The 23,580-nt window shown below is 41.2% G+C and overlaps 1 protein-coding gene across 2 annotated transcripts in view; it reads right to left on the reverse strand.

Moving 5' to 3' along the window:
- Nucleotides 1-23,580, reverse strand: part of KIF4A (kinesin family member 4A) — a 144,270-nt gene that overhangs the window by 68,452 nt on the left and 52,238 nt on the right. The window contains exons 10-14 of one of the 2 annotated variants that reach the window (XM_058658272.1): nt 18,319-18,451; nt 15,871-15,929; nt 15,654-15,759; nt 5,648-5,704; nt 4,455-4,637 (exon numbers count right to left, since the gene is read on the reverse strand). In XM_058658272.1, the coding sequence (XP_058514255.1) occupies nt 4,455-4,637; nt 5,648-5,704; nt 15,654-15,759; nt 15,871-15,929; nt 18,319-18,451 (538 nt within the window). Of the gene's footprint in view, nt 1-4,454; nt 4,641-5,647; nt 5,705-15,653; nt 15,760-15,870; nt 15,930-18,318; nt 18,452-23,580 lie in introns of both variants that reach the window. The other variant, XM_058658271.1, reaches the window with a different exon arrangement.

Genomic DNA, 23,580 nt, shown 5'->3' on the forward strand with positions numbered 1-23,580 from the left:
AAATCAATGAACAACCCGTTGATAAAATGACAGGACCAAATTACCACCTATTTATATATTTTTTTTATTGTTAATTATTTTGCATTATGTGACAGTTTCATAGGCTCTGGGAATCCCCCCCCCTCCCTCCCCCTCCCCTCCCCATGCCCCTCCCCCCGGTGGATTCCTCCACCTTGATGCAGTATTACAGTTCAAATTCAATCAAGATTCTTTCATTGCAAACATATACCAAGCATAGAGTCCAGCTACTTATTGTCCAGATTGGTTGAACAGTTTCTTGGGGAGACCTTTTCTGGTCTGAAGTTTGAGCTGGCAGAATATCATCACAGTCAATTAAGAGTCCCAATATAACATCAACAGCAATTTGCAATGTTATGGAATTGACATGGTTTTGAGTAACCAGTGTATTAAAAAGAAAAAAAAAAGGAAAACAAGTCCTAGCCACAACCTATGATTAGCTCATTGACATTTCAATTTTAGTTCATATACAGGACCGGCTGCTCTATACCTTAAAATGGCCATAAGGCACCATTCAGCTGTTTCGTGTCCATTTCATCTTAGTATTTAGCCAGTTGTTGTGTTGAAGTAAAATTTTGCTGATCTTGGCAGATTTTAGGATAATCCAGACTGGCTTGTAACTCTAACAAGATATATGTCAACATTTTAGGTGCAGAACATTTTTTTTTTGGGGGGGGGTGTGCAGGAAAATCCTCAACACCATGGTGAGGAGTAACTAATCTTTGTTACCCACCCAGCGAGGCATGAGCCAATCCATGCCAGCTCTTTCCTGTCAGATTTCAAGTTCTACTTTCTGTTGTTTATTTATTTTCGGGTTTTTTTTTTTTTTTTTTTTTTTTTTTTAGTTTGTAGGATTGTTTGCTGTGAGGGGTTTTCGAAGCGATCCCGATGGTCATTGCGAGGGAGGGGGGGTCCAGAGGTGGAGCCAGGCTCGGACCAGAGAAAGCTCTCCTCTCTGGTCCTGAAGGACGTTTATTGTTCTTCTGTTTCTGCAGACCACTCAGGGCTTCTGGTTGTCTTTCCAATGACGTTGGTTTCTGCACGGTAGTGTTTGGACTTCTTCCATCCCCTTTGGAAGCTCCGGTTGGGGGTGGGTGACCTCAGAGTACTCGGCCTCCGAGGGCATCCAATTCCCTGTGGCCTCCTTGGCAGTTGGGATATAGTCCTTGTTGCTCGTATTAGTAGTTTGTGGTGAAGGTCTGGGAGTCTTCATGGTTGGGATCCAAGCTTCCTCCTTACCACCTGTTCCACTCTGGAGTGCTCCCCTGCTCCACGCACATGACCTCCTGTTAAGAGGTTGTCAGGATCGCACCCGATTCCCCCCTCATGCATTGGTATAGTAGTTTTATTGTTGTTTAGTGCCGCTTTGAGTCTGTTGTCTATGAATTACCAGATTTGACCTTGATAGGCTATATTGTACTTTTTTCTCACGCCTATGTTCATAGCAGCACAATCTACGATCGCAAAAACCTGGAAGCAGCCAAAATGCCCATCAGCGGAAGACTGGCTAAGAAAGCTATGGTTCATCTACTCCATGGAATACTACTCAGCTATTAAAAAAAAACGAAATGCAGTTCTTTGTGGACAAATGGGCCCGACTGGAATCCATCATGCTAAGAGAAATGAACCAATCCCAAAAGGTTAAATACCACATGTTCGCCTTAATCTGAGATGAAAAGAGAACAACTTGGAAAATAGTACCTGTATAATGTAATATTAGTGCAATCTCTTATAACCTGTATCCAATGCAATAAGATAACACGATATAATCTATAAACCAACAATTAATGTCAGAATATTTAAGATCTACATCATAAAACTGTAAAACCTACTATACCCTCAATACGCTATGTTAACCTGTAATGGGGGGGAGTGCAGGGAAATCTTTCAGGACCTATTTATATTAACCCTGAATGTGAATGGCTTAAACTCATCAACCAAACGTCATAGATTAGTAGACTGGATTAAAAAACAAAACCAATCTACCGGTTGCCTACAGGAGACACAGTTCATCGACAAAGAGCAGCGGAAACTATATCACATGGATGTTGATTTTTTTTTTTTTTATTTTCATCTCACGGAAACATTTTCTTTCTCATTAAATTCTCCACTAACTCATAGATCATACAGTAGCATCGTTTTCTTCAAGGTTCTTGATTTTCTTTTTCCTTTCTTCAGCGACACATTAATCATTTAGTAGCATGTTATTTAACTTCATGGCATTTTAAAATTGTTTTCCTTTCTGTTGTTGATTTTGTTTTGTGGCTTTTCATTTAAGGGGATGTATAGTAACTGTGTAATGGAGACTATCATATCCAGATGTGAGGATACAATGCAGTATGCATCTCTACTTCCAGACTAAAGATGGACTCCCAATGAAGCTGTTAACTAGATCTTGACAATAGGATGCTGGACTCTCTGCCACTGTCCATTCCTGCAATGATGGACATATGAGTGTTTAAGAAGAACTATACTGCAGTAATAATATAGGGGAACTCAGTGCGATGGAGAGGATTTGGGGAGAGGGCAAGGGAAATCCCAGGGCCTATGGAACTGTATCACAAAATGATAATATTATAAAAAAGAAATTAAAAAAAAAAAGAAAAATTTAAACACTAAATAATCATCTGACCAAAAATTGCAAGTATTTTGAAATTAAAAGAGATATGGTGTGCAGGGGTGGTGGGATAAGAGAACTATCTTCTTGCCTTCACAGTGGGAAGTCAACAGACAATATCTAAATGTTTTAAATTAACACAATTATATTGTCAATTCTTTGCTAGAAATATGGAAGTGAATGTCAGAATAGCTTGAAGAATTAAATGTATTAGCCTAAGAAATAGATGAGAAGGTAGTAGGGAAAGATTGCCTTTCTTTATCTGAGTACTGAACTGTTTTGACTTTTAAAATCATGCACACACATTTATTTGACATAAATAAAACTAAACTTCAAAAAGTTTAGCAAGGCTAAAAGAGAAAATGAAAATGTCCCTATTGAAAACTAACTTATCATTTAGGAAATAGTCTCCACTCTAGAGGGAAAAAGGGTGAAAATTAATTTGGAAAAATACCTTTATTGCTTTTCATTATTTGTCTTTACTTTAAAAATGTAGTAGAGCTGGTAAAATGTGAGTACTGTTGCGCAACATGAACTGGATAGGAAAGCAATTCACCCTTTCACTACCACCCACCTTATAATACCTTTGGGATCACATAATATAGCAGCCGGTCCTGTATACAAACTAAAACTGAAATGTCAAAGAGCTAATCATAGCTTGTGGTTAAGAACTTGCTTTTTTTTTTTTTTAATATACTGGTTACTCAAAACCATGTCAATTCCATAATATTACAAATTGCTGTTGATGTTATGTTGGGACTCTTAATTGACTGGGATGATATTCTACCAGCTCTAACTTCGGACCAGAAATGGTCTCCCCAAGAAACTGTTCAACCCATCTGGACAATAAGTAGCTGGACTCTATGCTTGGTATACGTTTGCAAGGAAAGAATCTTGATTGAATTTGAACTGTAATACTGCATCAAGGTGGAGGAATCCACCAGGGGAGAGGGGCATGGGGAGGGGTGGAGTGAGTCCCAGAGCCTATGAAACTGTCACATAATGCAAAATAATTAATAATAATAAAAAAAAAACCATTGGGGACAACCTGAAGGCAAAGACTTACCTTTACATACAGACTTGAGTAAGGGTCATTTACAACAACCACTAGGGGGCCTGGTGTGATAGCCTAGCAGCTAAACCTGGCCTTGCATTCACTGGATCCCATATGGGTGTGGGTTCATGTCCTGGGTGCTCTATTTCCCATCCAGCCTCCTATCTGTGGCCTGGGAAAGCAGTCAATCACGGTCCAAAGCCGTGGGACCCTGCACCCATGTGGGAAACCCAGAAGAAGCTCCTGGTTCCTGCGTTTGGATTAGCTCAGCTCTGGCCAGTACGGCTACTTGGAGAGTGAACCAGCAGTTGTTACACCTTCCTTTCTGTATATTTGCCTTTCCAATAAAAATAAATAAATCTTTAAAAAAGAAAGAACCCCTAGGAAAAAAAGTTTAGCCATTTGCCAATTCATGTGATGTCTACTTTCAGTCTCTTCCCAATTCACACTATAACCCAAACAATCTATTGAGACATACTCTTCTCAGAATCCAATCATTTATCAGAGTACAATGTCTTGACAACTAGGGACCATGTTTATTTAATATTATCAAACTTAAATACCTGTGGCATAAGGGAAGGTATAAGATTCAATGGAATAAAAAGTACAGGTCCTCTACTCTGAATTATATTTCCTTTATAAACCAATATAACTCGAGCTGCACTACGCAGCTGTGTTGTTGTTTCATCGCCAAAACTGGTGTGGTGTCTTCTTCACGTTCAGTTAGACACAAATGGCAACAAATGCTTCTCTAAAACAGTTTACCTGGTACTGGAACTGAATGGGCTGTAGCTGGCTGTCATTCTGAGTGATCTTCCTAGCCAGGGCCTCCTTCAGAGCAAGGGCTTTATTCAGCTCAATCAGCTCCTTCGACATCTGAGCTTGCCGTAGAGCATGCTGAGTGGTGAAAGCATCAGATGACCTGCTCGTGTCTGGACTGCTTTCTGCCTGCTGCAAAAGAACAGGATAACGACTTGTAAGAGAAATAGGCAACTGCGGTTTCGTAGGCACTATTTCACCAAGTCTCGGCCACTCCTCCACTAGCAGTATGCCTGCTCCTTCAGCACTGTAGCTTCTCATTTGCTTCAATTATTTTGAAATCAATGGAGCTCGCCTATGCCTGTACTTTCACAAGTACTGACTTCCTGCATATTTTAATTGATTCATTTAGATTCAACTAAGTTTGTTGCTCATCCATCAAGTAATCTGATTGGCATTTCTCACTTACAGCTTATCCCAAGGAGTTCTTAATGAAGAGGCACTGGAATGCACCGGAATGGTGGAAATGAAGGAAAGGGCTCGTCCTATCTCACGCAGCTGACCGGTAGCATCTGATTTATTTCCTACCTTCCTTCTTGCAGAATAGGAAAACTATCAATGAATATTCATTTTAGAGGTAAAAAAGCAGCTTTAAGCAAACCACTGGCTAGTCTTTGATTCTGACTTTATAATTTGATTCCATATAATACATTATTCTATTCTTGCAATCTGAGGTCTCAAAATATTTTCCTTGGTTCTTTAGCCCCTAATCATCTCACCTACAGAAAAGTATGCAGAGGGGGAAAAAAGGTGTCTCACAATTTTCCTCGAATGATTTTCTGACTTTGCCATAATTCTCTAGTATTTTTCTTCTCTTCCTACTAACTTATTCAATAGGTGATAGAGCACACCAGCATCTAACAAGAACTTAGAAAGCCAGATTGTGAATACAGGCTGTGGCATACCTGAGAAGCCCTGCAATCCATCACCAGTTGCTATTACTGTGACAGAGCAAGTCTATGCCTATCCATAGTTAGGGATTTTATGAAGCTGAGATTTATGCTAAGGATTTCTGTATTTCCATGGCCTTCTATGGAGAATGGTAGCAATCACAGATTCTCTTATTTAGTCCAGTAGTAAATTATAGAAAGTGGCACAATTAGAGTTCCCAGTTTCACACAAAGGGACCCATTACTTACAGCTTCTGGTTCTATCGTAGTATCAATGGCTGCAGCCATGCAAGCAGCAGTTTCATCCTGCAAAGACAAATAGCTCAATTTAGGAAAAGATTTGGAAATACAGCTAACTAGTGGAGTTGATCTTGGCTACTTAAATTTTTTTTCAATTATACACAGTCTTAGATACCCCAACAGCCACAAGGTTCCATCCTCTATCTCTCAAGAGTCTTTTCTTCTTCATAAAGGGCAAATACATGGTCTTAGAAAGAAAATAAAATCATGCGGCAACTGACACATTTACAGCGCTTCTGCTCTGACATTAAGTTTCCACCACCAACTGTCTTATTAATATACAAGCCTAGCCATTTCTTATGGGCATAACACATTAACAGTAGACACACAAGATAACGGCAATGAATCAGAAAAGTAAATAGAAAAATTTTAAAGCTTAATTACAGGTAGACAAGGAAGCAATATCTTCATTTATGAAGAAATAAATGTCACAAGGTGAATACCCTGAAAAAAGGGGCTCATGAGATCAGATAAATGTACTGCAGCCTCTGTACAAATAACATAGATAGATAGAAACTGACAATACCGAGCAACTCCGTATGTTGTAACTACAATTGGTAGTTACTAGGAGGGAAAAGCTAAACACTGATTTCCTCCCAGAGGATGGCAAATTCGTTCTCGGGGCAGTGGAACAACCATTATTTAGAAAGAAAATCTGAAACCACTTATTAGCACCAATTTGTTTACAGACTATCACATGAGCAAGCTCTGGTCTCACCATTGGAATTCGGGCCTTATTGGCATTCTAACATATGGATTACTGCAAAGCCTTTGATTCTTCCAAGCCTTGGGAAGAACGGATTATTTCTAGGAAGTCATGCGGTTAAGGAGGTCATAGGTTAAAGAGCTATTGACTTCATAGCAAAGAAAGAATTCAGGGTCAGTACATGGAATAACCTCTACTTCAACTCTGTGAAACAATATATAACTGTTGAAACTTAAAATTTCAGTCTCTTTAAGGTAAAGAGTGAAGTAGTCCTTATTAAGGGCTACTGAGAAAGTTTCCCTTATTCTCCCTAGAAATTCCTAATGAGGTGCAAAGAGAACTTAAAGGAAGCTCCAGGGTTCCCACCTACTTTCTACCATAATTGCAGTACTGGTGATTCTCTAACTACAGGACATACTACATCTTTCTTAAAAAAAAAAAAAAAAAAAAAAAAAAGAGAGCAGTCAGTTGGTTAATGGGTAACCATTGCATTCTTCTGTATTACAAGTTTTAGAGTAAGAACTAGTTACACACACATCCTAGAATATTAGGGATTATTGTGCTGGGTATTGGAGATTTTTTTCCTAATAACTTTCAGTCAGGATCAAAGTAGATGGATGAATCCTTAAAGAAGCCATGTTGCCACTGTGGGGTTTACCTTTGATTGTTGGCCCAGTGAAATTTCACAATGTTAAGGTTGAAGCTTAGGGCTGGTGACATGTTCTGTGTGAATATGGTAGGAATGTGTCATCATAATCCAAAATGTAAATATATAACAACAGGATCTATTCACTGTGTGCCCACACTCTAAGGTCATATCTGAGAACCTCTAAAATAAAAAGAGAGACATTTAAAGGAGATGATAGCAGCGGAATGAGACTAGGTACATTATATTACATTAATCAGCAAAACTCTCAAAAATGAGGTTTGTGCTTGTTATAAGTAATCCCATTACCGGGCATGCAAAAATGCTTTATATAGAACTGGTCTTGGAGGAAGGAATCTAAACAACCAAAAAATTATTTCATTTTGTGGGACTGAAATGACTGCATGAATTTCCTCCTAGGTAACTGTAGCAGGAGGCTTGCTTGAATCATGCTTAAAGGAAGAAATGGCACAGTTTAGTACTCAGAGCCCCAGGAGGAATATCCAGGAACAATAGTTGCCTTCCTGACTAGAAAAGGGGCATTCACCCATCAATAAAAATAAAAAATGGTTTTAATCTAGAATGAAGGGCACAAGCACTTACATTTGAAACATTTTGCTTTTACTGTAGTGAGCCTTAATAAAAGCCACAGGATACACTGTTATGTATTTTCAAAAAAAAAAAAATTGTAGCTAGGAGGGTCTACAAACAATAGATGTGGAGAACTCGGATTCAAGAGTCCAGCAGGAGCTGGGGATAAAAGGGTTTACTCTGCCTAAGTGTGAGAGTGGATGGAAGCCAGGGACTTTATCAGCTTGTGGCAATCTTTACAACCCTCCTACTGTGTGTGCTGAGTGCATTTTTGTGGCAGACAGCAATTGTACAACATTCTCTTGAGCCAGGCACCAATAGCGACTCTCTCTACGGGCGCACCAGGAACCAGTCAGACTGCCAGGTCCTTACTGAGGACACTTTACCTTATTTTTGTAATTTGATTCCATGCCTTCCCTACATGTTTCCCATGTGGCTCAAAGCCCCAGAAAGCAGGTGGTGTGAAATCCTCTAAGATTGCTGTGGTGGCTATGAACAAAGGAGCCTGGGATCACTACTATGTGAACTTAGACATGTTGGCTGCAGCAGGATTCTCCTAATTCTGAGGCAGCTCACGTGATGTTTGTATATATCAGATGTTTCAAATATGTTTAAGTAGAATTACAGATGGTGAAATTAAACCTTTTTTTTTTCTGATAGATATTTATTTGCAAAGTTACATATTATAAATACTGCACCAATGAACATTAATACAGATATATGCTTATACACACATATATAGACACTCAACTTCTGTAAAATAAATTCCAAGGGATGGTATCACTGAGTCAATTGGACTATACATTCTAATATGTGATAGATAAAACCAAATTCATTACATTAATTAACAATGAAAAATCTCATGAGCAATTTATGAGAATACTTGCTTATCCATTAATTTCATAGTCACTGCCAATATTAGAAGTAATTCATATTTTATTATTACACTGCATTTTCATAACATTACAGATGAGGAAACCAAAATTCACATATACTAAAGAACTTCCTCAGGCACACACAATTTGTAAGCACTGAAGCCAGGTTCTGCATGGTCGTATTATAAATATCCCTTCTGTTAAAGAAAATGGACCAATTAGTATATGTAGAGCCTAAAGGAAATACTGACTCATACTTAATTGTCTCATTAGTCTATCTGAATGTAAAGCTCATCAGATACATCTAGACACAATGAGGTATGACTACTGAGTTGACAAACATGACATGTTGCTACAGAAAGATCTTTAGAGCAATTAAGCAATCTGTGATAGCTACCAAAATAATTTTTCTGAGTAATTCAACAAAAACTTTACTTACTATAATAACTTCGAATTTCCTATTACCTGCATATTAATACCTCTCAGTTTTTAATATAATATTATAATCCAGAAAAGTTACAGTGGCTTCTGTTCTTAGACCCCATTGTTATTTAGAAAACTATTCATAAACAGATGTTTAGAAAACAGTTCTCCCAGTGGCTGTGTTGTGACAGGTAAGGCTGCCACTATTCATTCCAGCACCCCATCCCTGGGCACTAGTTTGAGTACCAGCTGCTTCACTTCCAATCCAGTTCCCTGCTAATGCCCTGGGAAATACATCAGAGGACAGAGTGAACGTTTATGCCCCTGCTACATAAGTGGAAAAGCTGGAAAACTCCTGGGCCCTGGCTTCAGCCAGACTCAGCTCCAGATGTTGCAGTCATCTGGGGGATGAACAAGTGGATGAAAGATTTCTATTTCTATCCTTCCATCTCTCTTTGTAACTTTGCCTTTGAAATAAATAAATTGTTTTCATTATTTAAAAAAATAGATCTCCCTACTTAATGGAATTTTAAAGAAATTAAACCTTGATAGTTACTTTCTAGCTCACGCACAGCTTCAGTCACATTAAAGTTCTTACCATTTTCTAAAACTTTTACTATTTCTTGGCTTTTGCATTTGCCTTTTCCTCTATGTGGATTGTCTTTATCCACTAGTCTGCATGACAAGTGCTATTGTTTTCTTTTAATTAATTATCTTTTAAGTGAAAGGCAGATTAGAATTACAGAGACACAAAGATCTTCTATCCATTGGTTCACTCCCCAGATGACGGCAGTGCTGGAGCCAAAGCCAGGAGCTAGGAGTTTCCTCTGGGTCTCCCATGCAGGTGCAGGGTCCCAAGGCTTTGGGCCATCTTCTACTGCTTTCCCAGGCCACAACAGGGAGCTGGATGGGAAGTGGAGCAGTCAGGACACGAATAGGCGCTCATATAGGTTTCTGGTGCTTGCAAGGTGAGAATTTAGCCATTGAGCTATTGCATTGGGTCCAGCTCCTATTCATTTTTAAGACTCAGTTTCTTCTATGATGTCTTCCTGATCGGAAGCAGAGGTGTTAGGACTTCCATAGGTCCTCCAATATAGTATTGGACATCCCAACCTGCAGCCTAACCCACAATGCTATATATCACCCCTTTCATTTACTCCTTCTTTTTTTAAAAAAGATTTATTTATTTCTATTGGAAAGTCAGATTTACAGAAAGGAGAGAGAGACCTGAAAGTAAGATCTTCCATCTAATGGTTCACTCCCCAAGTGGCTGCAGCTGGGCCAATCTAGAGCCAGGAGCCAGGAGCTTCTTCTGGGTCTCCCACGCGGGTGCAGGGTCCCAGGGCTTTGGGTCATCCTCGAATGCCTTCCCAGGCCACAAGCAGGGAGCTAGAATGGAAGTGGAGCAACTGAACTGCCGGCCAGATGGGACATGAACCGCCAGCCATATGGGATCTCGGCGGATACAAGGTGAGGATTTAGCCACTAGGCTATCATGTTGGGCCCAATTTTACTCCTTCTAAAAATTATTTGTTTATTCATTCTACTGCTGATTGGCTTTTCAGGGTTATTTTCACTTTGGAGCTATCTGAATAATGCAGCTTTAAGCATTCAGATACAAAAGCTTTAGGCACATACACACATTTTTGTTGAATAACAGTGAGGGAAGGTCATAAGGTATGTACCTACTCTTCCTTTTTGAAAAAAATATTTATTTTGAAAGTTATATATAGAGAGGGAGAAATGGAAGGTAAAAGGTGAGATCTTCCATGTAGTGCTTCACTCCGTAGATGGCCACAACAGCCAGGGCTAGGCCAGGAGCTTCATCCAGGTTTCCCCACGTGTAGCCAGGCCATCAACGGAGTTGGATCAGAAGTGGAGCAGCTAAGACATACACTGATGTTCATAGGTGATGCTAGTATCACAGGCAGTGGCCTATTTGCTTTGCCATAACACCATTTCCTTATATTCTCTTTAAGGGTAAATCTACGTGTGGAGCATTTTGTGATAACCTTATTTATAACCCTACAAAACACCGGGCAAAACCAGAGAATGGGATAGTTAGTGTTCCGGTAAAATTAAATCTCTGTCCAAGGATGGGTACTGGCCTAGTGGACAAGCCTCTGATTCAGATGCCTACATATCACAACAGAGGGCTGGCATTTGACTTCTGGTTCCAAGCTCCTGATTCCAGCTTCCTGCTAGATAAGATCTTAGAAACACCAGTAATTGCTGAAGTAGTTGTAACTACACTGGAGACCTAGATTGAGTTCCTGCCTCCCAGACTCAGGCCCCTGACCGACTCCCTTTTGTCACAGGCATTAGTAGATGACATGGAAGATCATGTACACACACACACACACACATATTTCAATGGAAGAAAATTTAAAATGTCTGCTCAAGAGCTAGAAATTATCACCAGACATTCATATATACACTACTTTTTCAGAGTAACGGATAAGAGAATTAGGGCCCGGTGGCGTGGCCTAGCGGCTAAAGTCCTCGCCTTGAAAGCCCTGGGATCCCATATGGGCGCCGGTTCTAATCCCGGCAGCTCCACTTCCCATCCAGCTCCCTGCTTGTGGCCTGGGAAAGCAGTCGAGGACGGCCCAAAGCCTTGGGACACTGCACCCACGTGGGAGGACCCGGAAGAGGTTCCAGGTTCCTGGCTTTGGATCGGCGCTCACCGGCCCGTTGCGGCTCACTTGGGAGTGAATCATCAGATGGGAGATCTTCCTCTCTGTCTCTCCTCCTCTGTGTATATCTGGCTGTAATAAAATGAATAAATCTTTTAAAAAAAAAAAAAAAAAAAAGAGAATTGGGGCTGGCATTGTTGCATAGTGGTTTAAGCTGAGGCTCGCAATGCCAGCATCCCATATCAGGGTGACAGCTCAAACCCAGGCTGCTCAGTGCCTAATCTAGCTCCCTGCTGATGTGCCTAGGAAAGCAGTGAAGGAAGAACCAAACACTTTGGCTCCTGCCTTCCATGTGGAAGATGCAGATGGAGTTTCAGGTTGCTGGCTTTGATCTGGCTCAGGCATAGCCCTTATAGTCATTTGCAGAATGAAGCTCAGGATGGAAGAGCTCTTCCTCTGATTCTGCCTTTCAAATACATTTTTTAAATTAAAAAAAGAGAATTCATATGTAATAAAACCACATTGCATGTTATGACTTCAATATTTATAAAACAGATATGATTAAAGATTAATACAAAAAGCAGTAACAAAAATTCAATTTTTAAGGTGGTTAAAAGATAATTTTTCTTTGAGGACAAAAAAAGAATTACTTCATCCCTGAAACACACCCACAAGAGAATCAAGATGGCGGAATAGGATAAGGACATGTTTATACAGACGGAAAAACATTTAATCAGGATGAAGCAGAGAGGACATATTTCAGGAAATAGGAAAGGACAGAACAACAGCAGAGGGGTACGAGGAGACTGACAGACACAGGAAAGCAGCAGGCACAGCAGTGTGGTGTTGCAGAGACTGATACTCCAGCACCGCGATCTGAACTCCACCAGCAGCTGGAACTCCACCAGCAACCAGGTGGGAAGGGACTTTCACTGGGAGCTCGGGTGGTGAACCCAGACAAAGAACTGTCTGTCCTGCTGGTCCGTTTGATTTGACCAGGAGCAGAGCAGCAGATCTCAGACGGGCAGAGCGAGAACAGAGTGGATTTCACAGTCCAGTCAGCCCCCTAGAGCTGAATTGGGCGCCATTTTGTGTAAAGAGGAAAGGGCAAGGGAGAGGACAGACATGCGCTGAGCTGGGAGTGAGCTCATTTCTGTCTGGGTGAACTGCAACGACGTGGCATTCTATGGGTTCCACTCAGGGCAGGTCTGGGATAGCCCTCGGATCTGATGGCCAGCAAATCAAGAACCTTAGTGGTTGTATGGCAGGCGCCATTTAGGGCACTGTGGCAATAGCTTTGGGACTGCAGGGGACAACAGTGAACTGCACATGTGCTGATCTCACGAGAACTGGCTGAGGTCCGTGGATTGCACTGGTCCCGCAGGAAAATAATACTGACTGTGGCATCGTACCAGCCAAAATAGGTCCATGTGGCACCCAGACCTAACGTCCAACAGGTTCTGGCAAGATCAGCACCACCAACAACCTAATTATATAGGACACCTGGTGTCTCTCTAATCCTGGGACCTGCTCCAACTGGAAGTGGGAGAAAGGTTGCAGAGACAATGGTGCAGCCTCAGCACGGTATCACAGCAGGTGAAGAGTGGTGAGCCAAGAGCTGGGGCTGTGGAGACCACAGTGGAAATCTGACGTAAGAACCCAGACCTGGAACTCGCTGGAGGTTGTGGCACAAGTGGCTGCAAGCAAAGAGTTGTGTACCAACTGCAATAAGTAAAATCGCATTGTAGACCTGTGGGTGACACAGCTTAGAAACCTGCCCCAAGGAGAAGACTCTGCTAACCAGAAGTACAATGACCAAGAGCAAAAGAAGAGACAAAAGCACAATGAATATTGCCGAAAACTCTCCTGCAAGGGAGCAAAATCCTATGCCAACCTCAGAGTTAACTGAGGAAGACATCGATAAACTCGGGCACACAGAATCCATAAGGCTCATTTTAAAGATTCTGATCAACAATGAGAAGCTCATGCAAGAGTTCAAAGAATTTAAGGAAGCAACAAAGCAAATCAAGGCTGGTATATCAGAAATTAAGAACACAGTAGAGCAAATTAAGAGTACAGTGGAGAGTCTCCAAAATAGAATGAAGCAAGCAGAAGAAAGAATCTCAGAATTGGAAGGTATTTCCTGTCACCAGGTGGAAGCAAACAAAAAGCTGGAAGCAGAGCTGGATCAGGCCAAAAAAAGTGTTCAAGAATTGAAAGACACTATTAAGAGGCCAAATCTAAGAGTTATGGGAGTTCCAGAAGGTGCAGAAAGAGAAGCTGAGTTTGCAAATGTATCTAATGAAATAATAAAGGAAAATTTCCCTAATCTAGAGGAAGAATTGGGAAACAAGTTCCAGGAGGGGCACAGAACCCCCAACAGGCTTGACCAAAAGCGATCTTCACCAAGACATATGATCATCAAACTCTCTTCAATTGAACATGAGGAAAAAATCCTTAAATGTGCACGTCAAAAAAATCAGTTGACATATAAAGGAATGCCAATTAAGCTCACAGGAGATCTCTCACAGGAAACTCTACAGGCAAGAAGAGAATGGAGTGACATATTCCAGATTCTAAAAGAAAAAAATTTTCAGCCCAGGATAACATATCCAGCCAAGCTTTCTTTTGTCTTTGAAAATGAAATCAAATTCTTCCACAGTAAAGAAAAGCTAAAAGAATTTGCCTCTTTCAATCCTGCCCTACAAATACTACTTCAAGATGTTCTCTTGACAGAGAAGAGGAATAGCACCTACCAAAACCAAAGGCAAACGGGAAGAACATCCCAGTAAAATGACAACAGAAGACTAAACCAATGAACAGCCCATTCCTAAAATGACAGGACCAAAGAATCACACATGTATATTAAACTCTGAATGTAAATGGCTTAAGCTCAATCAAACATCATAGAGTAGTACACTGGATTAAAAAACAAAACCCATCTGCTTATTGTCTGGAGGACACACACTTCAACAAAGATCAGCAGAAACTATATCACGTGGGTTTTGTTGTTTTCTGTCTCATCTCTTCAAAGCACTTCCTTCTGATTAAATCATTCAATGACTCGTAGATCATGCAGTGGCATCATTTTCTTCAAGAAGGTTCTTGATTTTCATTTCTTCAGGTACACGTTAGTCATTTAATAGCATGTCATTTAACTTCAGGCATTGTAAATTTCTAGTTTTCTTTTCATTGTTGATTTTGTATCACGACTTTTTATTTAAGGGGATGTATAGTAGCTGTGTAATGGAGACTGTCATATCTAGTAACATGTCATTTAACTTCATGGCATTGTAAATTTCCTCTTTTCTTTCTACTGTTGATTTTGAAACATGACTTTTCATTTAAGGGGATGTATGGTAGCTGTGAAATGGAGACTAACATTCAGATGTGAGGATGTAGTGTGGCATGCATTTCTACTTTCAGACCAAGATGGACTTACAATGAAACTGTTTACTATATCTTGACAATAGGATTCTGGACTCTCTGCCATTGTCCGTGCCCGCAATGATGGACATATGACTGAGTATGAAGAATTATACTTTAGTAATGATCTAGAGGAACTGGGGGGGAGGGAACTGGGGAGGGGATAAGGGAATATGAAACTGTACGATAAAATAATAACAATAATAAAAAATGTATTAAAAAACCACACCCACAATGACTATAAGAATTTGAAAAATAAATAAAAATGGAACTTATAGCAGAACAATCATGCAAATGTATTAATGGCTATAAAGGAGAGTTATGGTATTAACTGGTCACCTCTTATTAAGCTAGCCTACAGTAAGAGGACAGCAAGTCAATGCCTATATGCTTTTGCTATCAGGACAATTTTGTATTGCTATGCAGCCGCTTGTGGCATTTGATTAGAATAGTGAAATACTAATGTGTCGTTACATATGCAAGCATGAAGGTTTTAACAGATCCTATCCAATGGCCTATGATTTTTTCTGTTCTCAGGTAGCTCAGGTAGATCTAGTTGTTTCAGCATAAAGCACAGTTAGAAATGCTCAAATGTGTCAAGAGAAACAGACAAGAGTGGTATGCTTGCTTATAGTGCCCTTACGTGGCTTACCGATAGTTGAGTAATCACTTGCTGCAGGTTACGAATTATCTCTACATTTTCTTTCAATTCTTCATCTTCCACAGTCTCCACTAGCTTTTGCAGATCCAGCTTGCACCTGAAATTTCAAGCAAAACACCCCAAGGCTTAACCATGCAGCAACCAGATGATGCATGATTATATACGAAAGTAGTAGATGTCACTAACAAATATCAGGTAGGACACTTACGCTGCATGCTGCCTGAGCTCTTCCAGCTTGGTGTTCATTTTTTCATTCGCTTGCTCTGTCTGCAACAAAGACCCAGGAGATCATCAGTGGCAGTACCTGACAGCTTCTCCTAATGATGCTCTTTCTCTTACTCCTATGGATTAAAACCTACGTAGAAAGACTGCCTTCTTGATCATAATAGAGGATTTAGTGCGCTTTGGTTATTTAGTGAGAGATGTGTTTTTTTTTTTAAACACTCATGAAAATTAGCCCTTCAGTCAACATGAGCTACTAAAGATAGCATCCAAGCAGCTGGGTTTTATCCCTGCCTTCTAACTGATAGAATGGGGTGGAGTGTGAACTCTTAATTCCATAGAGAACTTTGCAACTGGGGGTGGGGGAGGAGGAAGCAATAATTTCTGGCATGCTACTCCCTGATGCTTGCAAAACAAATAGATAAATCACTTTAAACTGTCTTTTCCACTATTGTGTTCCCCAGCCCCAGTAAAAGGGCTCTGAGAAAATAAAGGTGCCTCACACTAAATCTGAGCCAAGATTTTTAATGTTACGCTATTTGATAGGGTAAGCTAGTTTCAGCAAAAGAAAGCAAGGAAAAGGGTGAGGCCCAAGAATGATGTTAGAGAAAACGGAACAGCAGAAAAAAGAAACAGCAGAAGGCAGCTACGCTTTGGGAAGAGCGATTGATATTCTCAGTTTTATTTCAATCACAGTATCTGTAACATGCTGGATTGCGACAGATTTGGGCAGGCCAGTTTATATAGGACAAAATGTTGTGCTTGTTATGAAGTTTTCACAGAATCTCAAACAATAAGCCTATCAGGCAGTCATTGTAACAACCTTATAAAGGTCAGTGGTGTACGTGGCTAGATTAACAAGCGCTGTACGTTAGGTCAGCAGTACTCACAGACATGTAAAACATGCCTTCTACAGTACTGCAAAGGCATGAAACGCAGTACGGGACACAGGACACTGGATAGGAAATTCCTCCAGATCCCATTTTCACTCGTGCGCTAGTAATGGACAATACAGTGCATGGAAAATTTGGCTCCATTCAAAGGAACCTTCCAGCAGTTTACCTTCCCTGACTAGAGAGCCCACTGATGCATGCAGATGCATACTTTACAGAGGTTCAGTTACATTTTGGTGAAAGCTCATTTTCGTTCCTGGCAATGGTTGTGCTATCAGAGACCGAGCTGCATTTAGACGAGTAGAAAAATGTTAGTGTCAGAGCCAGCACATATGGACCCAGGAGATTAGCTATTATCAGACAGACAGGTAGCAAGATTCAGACTGGGTGTAATCAGTTACATAGTGATCCACTATTAGAAAATTAACCATATGGAAAATGAATTGAAATTAATTTCCCAGCTGTTATATTTCACCATGGCAGCTATTCAGAAGGGATATGAAATGTGATATCATGAGGGGAAGGAAGACACAAGAATTAAAATGAATGAGGAACAGTAACTTGGTACAGGTTAACAATCTCTTAATCTCAAGTGTTTTGGATCTCAGATTTTTAAAAAATTTTGGAAAGGTCATGTATGCATATACATAATGAGATGTCTTACAGATACGGCCCAAGTCAAAATATAAAATGTATTCAGCGTTTCACATATGCCACATATAACATACCCTGAAAATAAACACATGGCAGGGCCCGGCGTGATACCATAGCAGCTAAAGTCCTCACCTTGCACGCACTGGGATCCCATATGGGTGCCGGTTCCAATCTCGGCAGCCCCGCTTCCCATCCAGCTCCCTGCTTGTGGCCTGGGAAAGCAGTCGAGGACAGCCCAAAGTTTTGGGACCCTGCATCCACATGGGAGACCCAGAAGAGCTCCTGGCTCCTGGCTTCGGATTGGCTCAGCTCCAGCCGTTGCGGCCACTCGGGGAGTGAACCAGCATATGGAAGATCTTCCTCTCTGTCTCTCCTCCTCTCTGTATATATGCCTTTCCAATAAAAATTAATAAATCTTAAAAAAAAAGCACATGGCATTTTAATCTGCTCATATTTTTACTGTAACCTGTCACAAGAGGTCACATGTGGACTTTCAACTTGTGGCATGGTATTGGCATTCAAAACAGTTTCAGATTTTTCAGTGTATTGAATTTCATATTAGGCACGTTAAACCTGCACTAAGGATAAAAAACAGGCAGGACTTAAGTGACAGGAGGACTTGGTTCTTTCCTTCCTGGTATTAAAGGGAGATACATGTAGATTCTTAGTGGTGCATATATAGGCATTCACTGCTTTTGCAACTTTTCTATGCATTTGATGACAAGTTCATGTGTTTATATGCAAAAGAGTGCCCTGTGATATATGGCAACACAAACACTTTTCTTTCCACATAACTCATCTCTCACAATGAGAAGCAATTTCAATATTTTGGAAACCACAAGTTTTAAATTGTGCAGGCTGCTGGTAATTTCCTCTTGGGGCCTCACCAAAATGATCCTCTCCAACATCTGAGCTGTCTGACCAGCTGCCTCACTCAGCCCACGACTTAATTTTTCATTCTCCTCTGCCAGGGATTGATTCTTCTCCATCAGGGATTGTAGATTCTCGGATGGTTCCACACTAAAACAAAGAAAGTGGTGGATTAGAAAAATATCTGCCAAATAATGCATATATCAAAGGTGAACAAACACATAGCCTATAAAATCTGTTGGTGGGAGTTAGGATAAAACCACCTCCCAGAAGTCAGGGGAAAAGGCTAAATTTTTCTATCTTCCCTGTGAGGTGGCATATTATATGAACAGGAAGCACATTCTTAAAGTTCTTAAGTGGTGGGCCTGGAGCGGTAGCATAGCACCTAATGTCCTTGCCTTGCATGTGGCAGGATCCCATACAGGCGCTGGTTCTAATCCCATCGGGCCCGCTTCCCATCCACCTCCCTGCTTGTGGCCTGGGAAAGCAGTGGAGGATGGCCCAAAGCCTTGGGACCCTGCACCTGCATGGGAGACCTGCAAGAAACTCCTGGCTTCAAATTGGCTCAGGTCCAGCTGATGTGGCCACTTGGGGAGTGAATCAGAGACGGAAGATCTTTCTGTCTCTCCTCCTCTCTGTATATCTGCCTTCCAATAAAATAAATAAATCTTACAAGTTCTTAAATGGTGTGAGGAAGGTACTAATACAAGTCAGAAATCATTTTAATGGAATGCTTTTAAAAAGATTAAGGAACTGTCAGGCAGCATGGTGTTTCAGGCTAAGCCTCTGCCTGCAGCACTCCATATGGGCACTGGATTGTGTCTTGATTGTTCCCACCCAGCTCCCTGCTTGTGGCCTGGGAAAGCTGTCGAGGACGGCCCAAAGCCTTGGGACCCTGCACCCACATGGGAGGCCAGGAAGAAGCTCCTGGCATTGGCTCAGCTTTGGCCTTTGTGGCCATTTGGGGAGCAAGCCAGCAGATGGAAGATCTCTTGCTCTGTCTGTCCTTCTGTTTGTGTCTCTGCCTTTCAAATAAAAATATAAAAAAGCTATTTTCAGAATTTTATTGGACAGTGGACTCTGCACCAGCCTCATTGTACCTGGATTGTTGCTGATGGTATGTTGGAGCTTTTAATTGATCGGGATGATACTCTGCTGGCTTTGCCTTCAGATCAGAATGGGTCTCCCTAAGAAGCCATTGACGTTGACTGGACAATAGGATGCTGGACTCTATGTGTGGTATATGCTTGCAATGAGGGAATCCCAAATGAACTTGAGCTGTGGTTATGCAACAAGGTGGAGGAATCCATCAAGGGGGTGGGGTTTGGGGAGGGGTGGGGAGAATCCCAGTACCTATGAAACTGTGTCACGTAATACAATGTAATTAATGAATAAATTAATTAAAAAAAGAAAAAAAAGAATTTTATTGGAAAGGCAATGTGACAGAAAGAGAATGAGTCCAAAGCGAGGAGCCCCTAACCCCATCCTGGTCTCCCCTCCTGAGTGGCATGGACTCAGGCACCAGAGACATCCTCTGCTGTCTTCCCAGTAATATCAGCAGGAGGATGGATCAGAAGCAGAGGCGCTGGGACTCGAACTGGCACTCTGACATGAGATGCAGGCATACCAACTCACAGCCTTGCCTGCTCTACCATAATGTTTACTCCAACAGGAGTGACTAATCTTTAGCCTGGCTCTTGGTTTAAGGTCTTTCTATTTTATGTTATTTAAGTAAGAAATTGAGACTAAATACTGTTAAAATATATGTTCTTTGCTTCTTCTTCCTACCTTAAATCTTTTTTTTTTAAAGTGAGAGATTAATTAATGTATATATTTGAAAGGCATAGTTACAGTGAGAGAGGGGAGAGAGACAGAAAGAGGGGTAGAACAAAGGAGAGCGAGATCGATCTTCAATTCACTGGTTCACTCCCCAAAATGTTCACAATAGTGTGCTGTGCCTCAGAAGCCCGAAGCCAGGAGCTTCTTCTGGGCCGCTCATGTGAGTTCAAAGCCCAATTATTTGAGCCGCCTTCTGCTGCTTTCCTAGGTGTATGATTGAGGAACTGCAATAGAGCAGTTGGGGATTGAACCAGAGGCCTGGCATTGTAGGTAATGGCTTAGCCCATTACCTACAATGTCACCCCCTCAATTCCTCACTAAAGGCTAGGGAAGTAAGAAAGGAACAGGTTTGGAGCAGGCAGAAGGGTCACTACCGAGGGTTAAAATTTAACCTGACCAATACAGGCTGATTATGCATTTGCTGTAAAGTTAGGAAAATAGTATTTAAGAAGTCAGAAAGTTGAAATGAAGTCCAGTGGCCGCTAAAAACACATCTCATACATTTTATCAACAAGTGCTCCCTTCTAAGTTCATGTTTAGCTAGGAAATGATAATCCATGCTTTCCCAATTTCAGACTGCTTAGAATGGTTGGTGGCCACAATCATATTCATTACAAATATGATTAAAAGGAAGAGACAGAAATAGCTTGAAGGGATACATGCAAATAAGAATCTTTGGAACATAAGCAAATTGCTTGATTATATCAGTCCTCAACTAATGAAGTGGATCAATAACAAGCAGTTTTGCTTTGTCTAATCTATTGGGATAAAATGTTCAAAAGGCTAGAAAATCTGGTTAAAAAAAGATCAGAAGAAATATGACGATTTGATCTGAAGAAGACTGAAGGGAAAAAGGAATAGTTGTCAAGGCTATGGTAAAGATTAAAAAGGACAGGGAGCAGCTGTTGTCAGTCTCAATACAGGACAACAAGGATTTTAGGAATGAAGTCAATGCCCTCTTGCTCAGCTTAAGGCCTCCAACAATTTTGTGTAGAATATCTTCCCATCCTTTCTCAAAAAGTTAATGGTAAGGTCACAGAATAAGGCTTTATAATCACAGTATTAAGACTTCTGAAGGAATGTTCAATTAAATATGTGGATTTTAAACTGTTAATAAATTTCATGTTATTTCTGCTTGCTCTTTATTATTACACGGAAAGCTTCCATGTGTTATTCATGTAAGTCAGCAAGCTCCAATGTAATTTAACAGTTTTTGTCCTCTGAAAAACGTTCAAGGTTTCTCTAAATGGAGGACTCATATTTATGTCAACCGTTGATTTTTGCAAGGAAAAATTCAGCACTTAGGGGTGGCCTCTTCACTGAAATCTGAGGCTTATATCTGAATATTTCAGTATTACAGGGATGAATATTTAACCTAGTAGCTCCCAACCGCATCATTATCCTGGGATGGAGAACAGCCACCCAATGCCATGTGGGGCATGCTCCGAGGGCACTACTCCAGAGGTTTTGATAGTTCAATAGCTCTGAATTACTGCCGATCTTGCCACTCCAAGCACAATGAAATCTCTCCAAATCAGAGTAACCGAGTTCAGTACCCAGCTAGGGCTCTTAACCCCGACTCTCTGCCAATGTGGACTCTGGGAGTCAGTGGTAAGGGCTCAGTGAGGTCCCTGTCACTTATGCTGGAGACCTGGACTGAGTTTCCAGCTCCTAGGTCAGGCATCTGGAGAGTGAACCAGGGGATGGTAGCTCTCTCTTTTTGTGTCTCAAGTTAAAAACAAAAACTACAAATCTATATACTTCTACAACTGAAAGCAAGAGCTAATATTCTTTTTAAAAACAGGCATCTTTGTTGTTGTTATTTGAGAAGCAGGCTACAGAGTGAATGGAATCAGTCTTCCACATACTGGTTCACTCTGTAAATGGTCTCAACAGTCACAGGTAGGCAAGGTCAAAAGCAGGAACCATTTAGGTCTCCCACGTCACAGGTGGCAGAGTGTTTAAGCCATCATTTGCTGCATCTAAGGATGTGATTTAGCGGGAAACTGGATGCAAAATGGACTAGTTGGGACTCAAATCAGGCACTCTGAAGTGGGATGTGTGCATCCCAAGCAATGGTTAACCCACTGCACTACAATGCCCACTTTAACAGTGGCACGATGCTCTTACACAGCACTATGTGATCAGCCAGATTTTAAGTATTTTTCTTATAATAAACATATTTCCCTCAACAGCCCTATGAAGTACGTTCTATTGTTATTACAATTTTACAATCGAGGAAACTGAGGCATGAAGAGACTAAAATAACTTAAAATGAAACAGTGAAGCTGGGATGTGAGCTCAGTTTTTAATCTATGCAGTCAGAGATACTAATCTGAATGCAGAGAATATAGACTATAGAAGCTCTCAGAATATTAAGGACAAAAGAATTTTTTGCACAACTTTTTTTTAAAAGATTTATTTTTATTACAAAGTCAGATATACAGAGAGGAGGAGAGACAGAGAGGAAGATCTTCCGTCCGATGATTCACTCCCCAAGTGAGCCACAACGGGCTGGTGCTGTGCCGATCCGATGCTGGGAACCAGGAACCTCCTCCAGGTCTCCCACATGGGTGCAGGGTCCCAAGGCTTTGGGCCGTCCTCGACTGCTTTCCCAGGCCACAAGCAGGGAGCTGGATGGGAAGTGGAGCTGCCGGGATTAGAACCGGCACCCATATAGGATCCCGGTGCGTTCAAGGCAAGGACTTTAGCTGCTAGGCCACGCCGCCAGGCCCCATTGCACAACTTTTAAAGCAGTATAGGACCACCCCATGAAACAGGACACCCATATGATGGGGAAGACTTTAAGAGTTGCATGTGGGCCCCGCAGCGTGGCCTAGCGGCTAAAGTCCTCGCCTTGAAAGCCCCAAGATCCCATATGGGCGCCGGTTCTAATCCCGGCAGCTCCACTTCCCATCCAGCTCCCTGCTTGTGGCCTGGGAAAGCAGTCGAGGATGGCCCAATGCTTTGGGACCCTGCACCCGCGTGGGAGACCCGGAAGAGGTTCCTGGTTCCCGGCATCAGATTGGCGCTCACCGGCCTGTTGTGGCTCACTTGGGGAGTGAAACATCGGATGGAAGATCTTCCTCTCTGTCTCTTCTCCTCTCTGTATATCCGGCTTTGCAATAATAATAAATCTTTAAAAAAAAAAAAAAAGAGTTGAATGTGGTTGTCTCAAGTGACTACTGTACCAAATGCCTGTCCCATGAAATTATTTTTTTATAGTACATTCTAGATATTCAGAAGTCTAGAATGGTTTTCTTTGCTCTTGTTTTTGTTAATCTGTCATTCATAAGATATATTTGTGTTAAGTTGAAAAAAAAGGAAGAGGGGTCAATTGCTTCTAAAATCAGTGCAATGAGATTAAGGTCTTTAAGAAATCCTATGGGGCCAAATTCTCTTCACTTAATCCAACATTCCTTTTTGTTTTTTTAGATTTA

The sequence above is a fragment of the Ochotona princeps genome, chromosome X (genome assembly GCF_030435755.1).
Source record: "Ochotona princeps isolate mOchPri1 chromosome X, mOchPri1.hap1, whole genome shotgun sequence".
Taxonomy (NCBI): Eukaryota; Metazoa; Chordata; class Mammalia; order Lagomorpha; family Ochotonidae; genus Ochotona; species Ochotona princeps.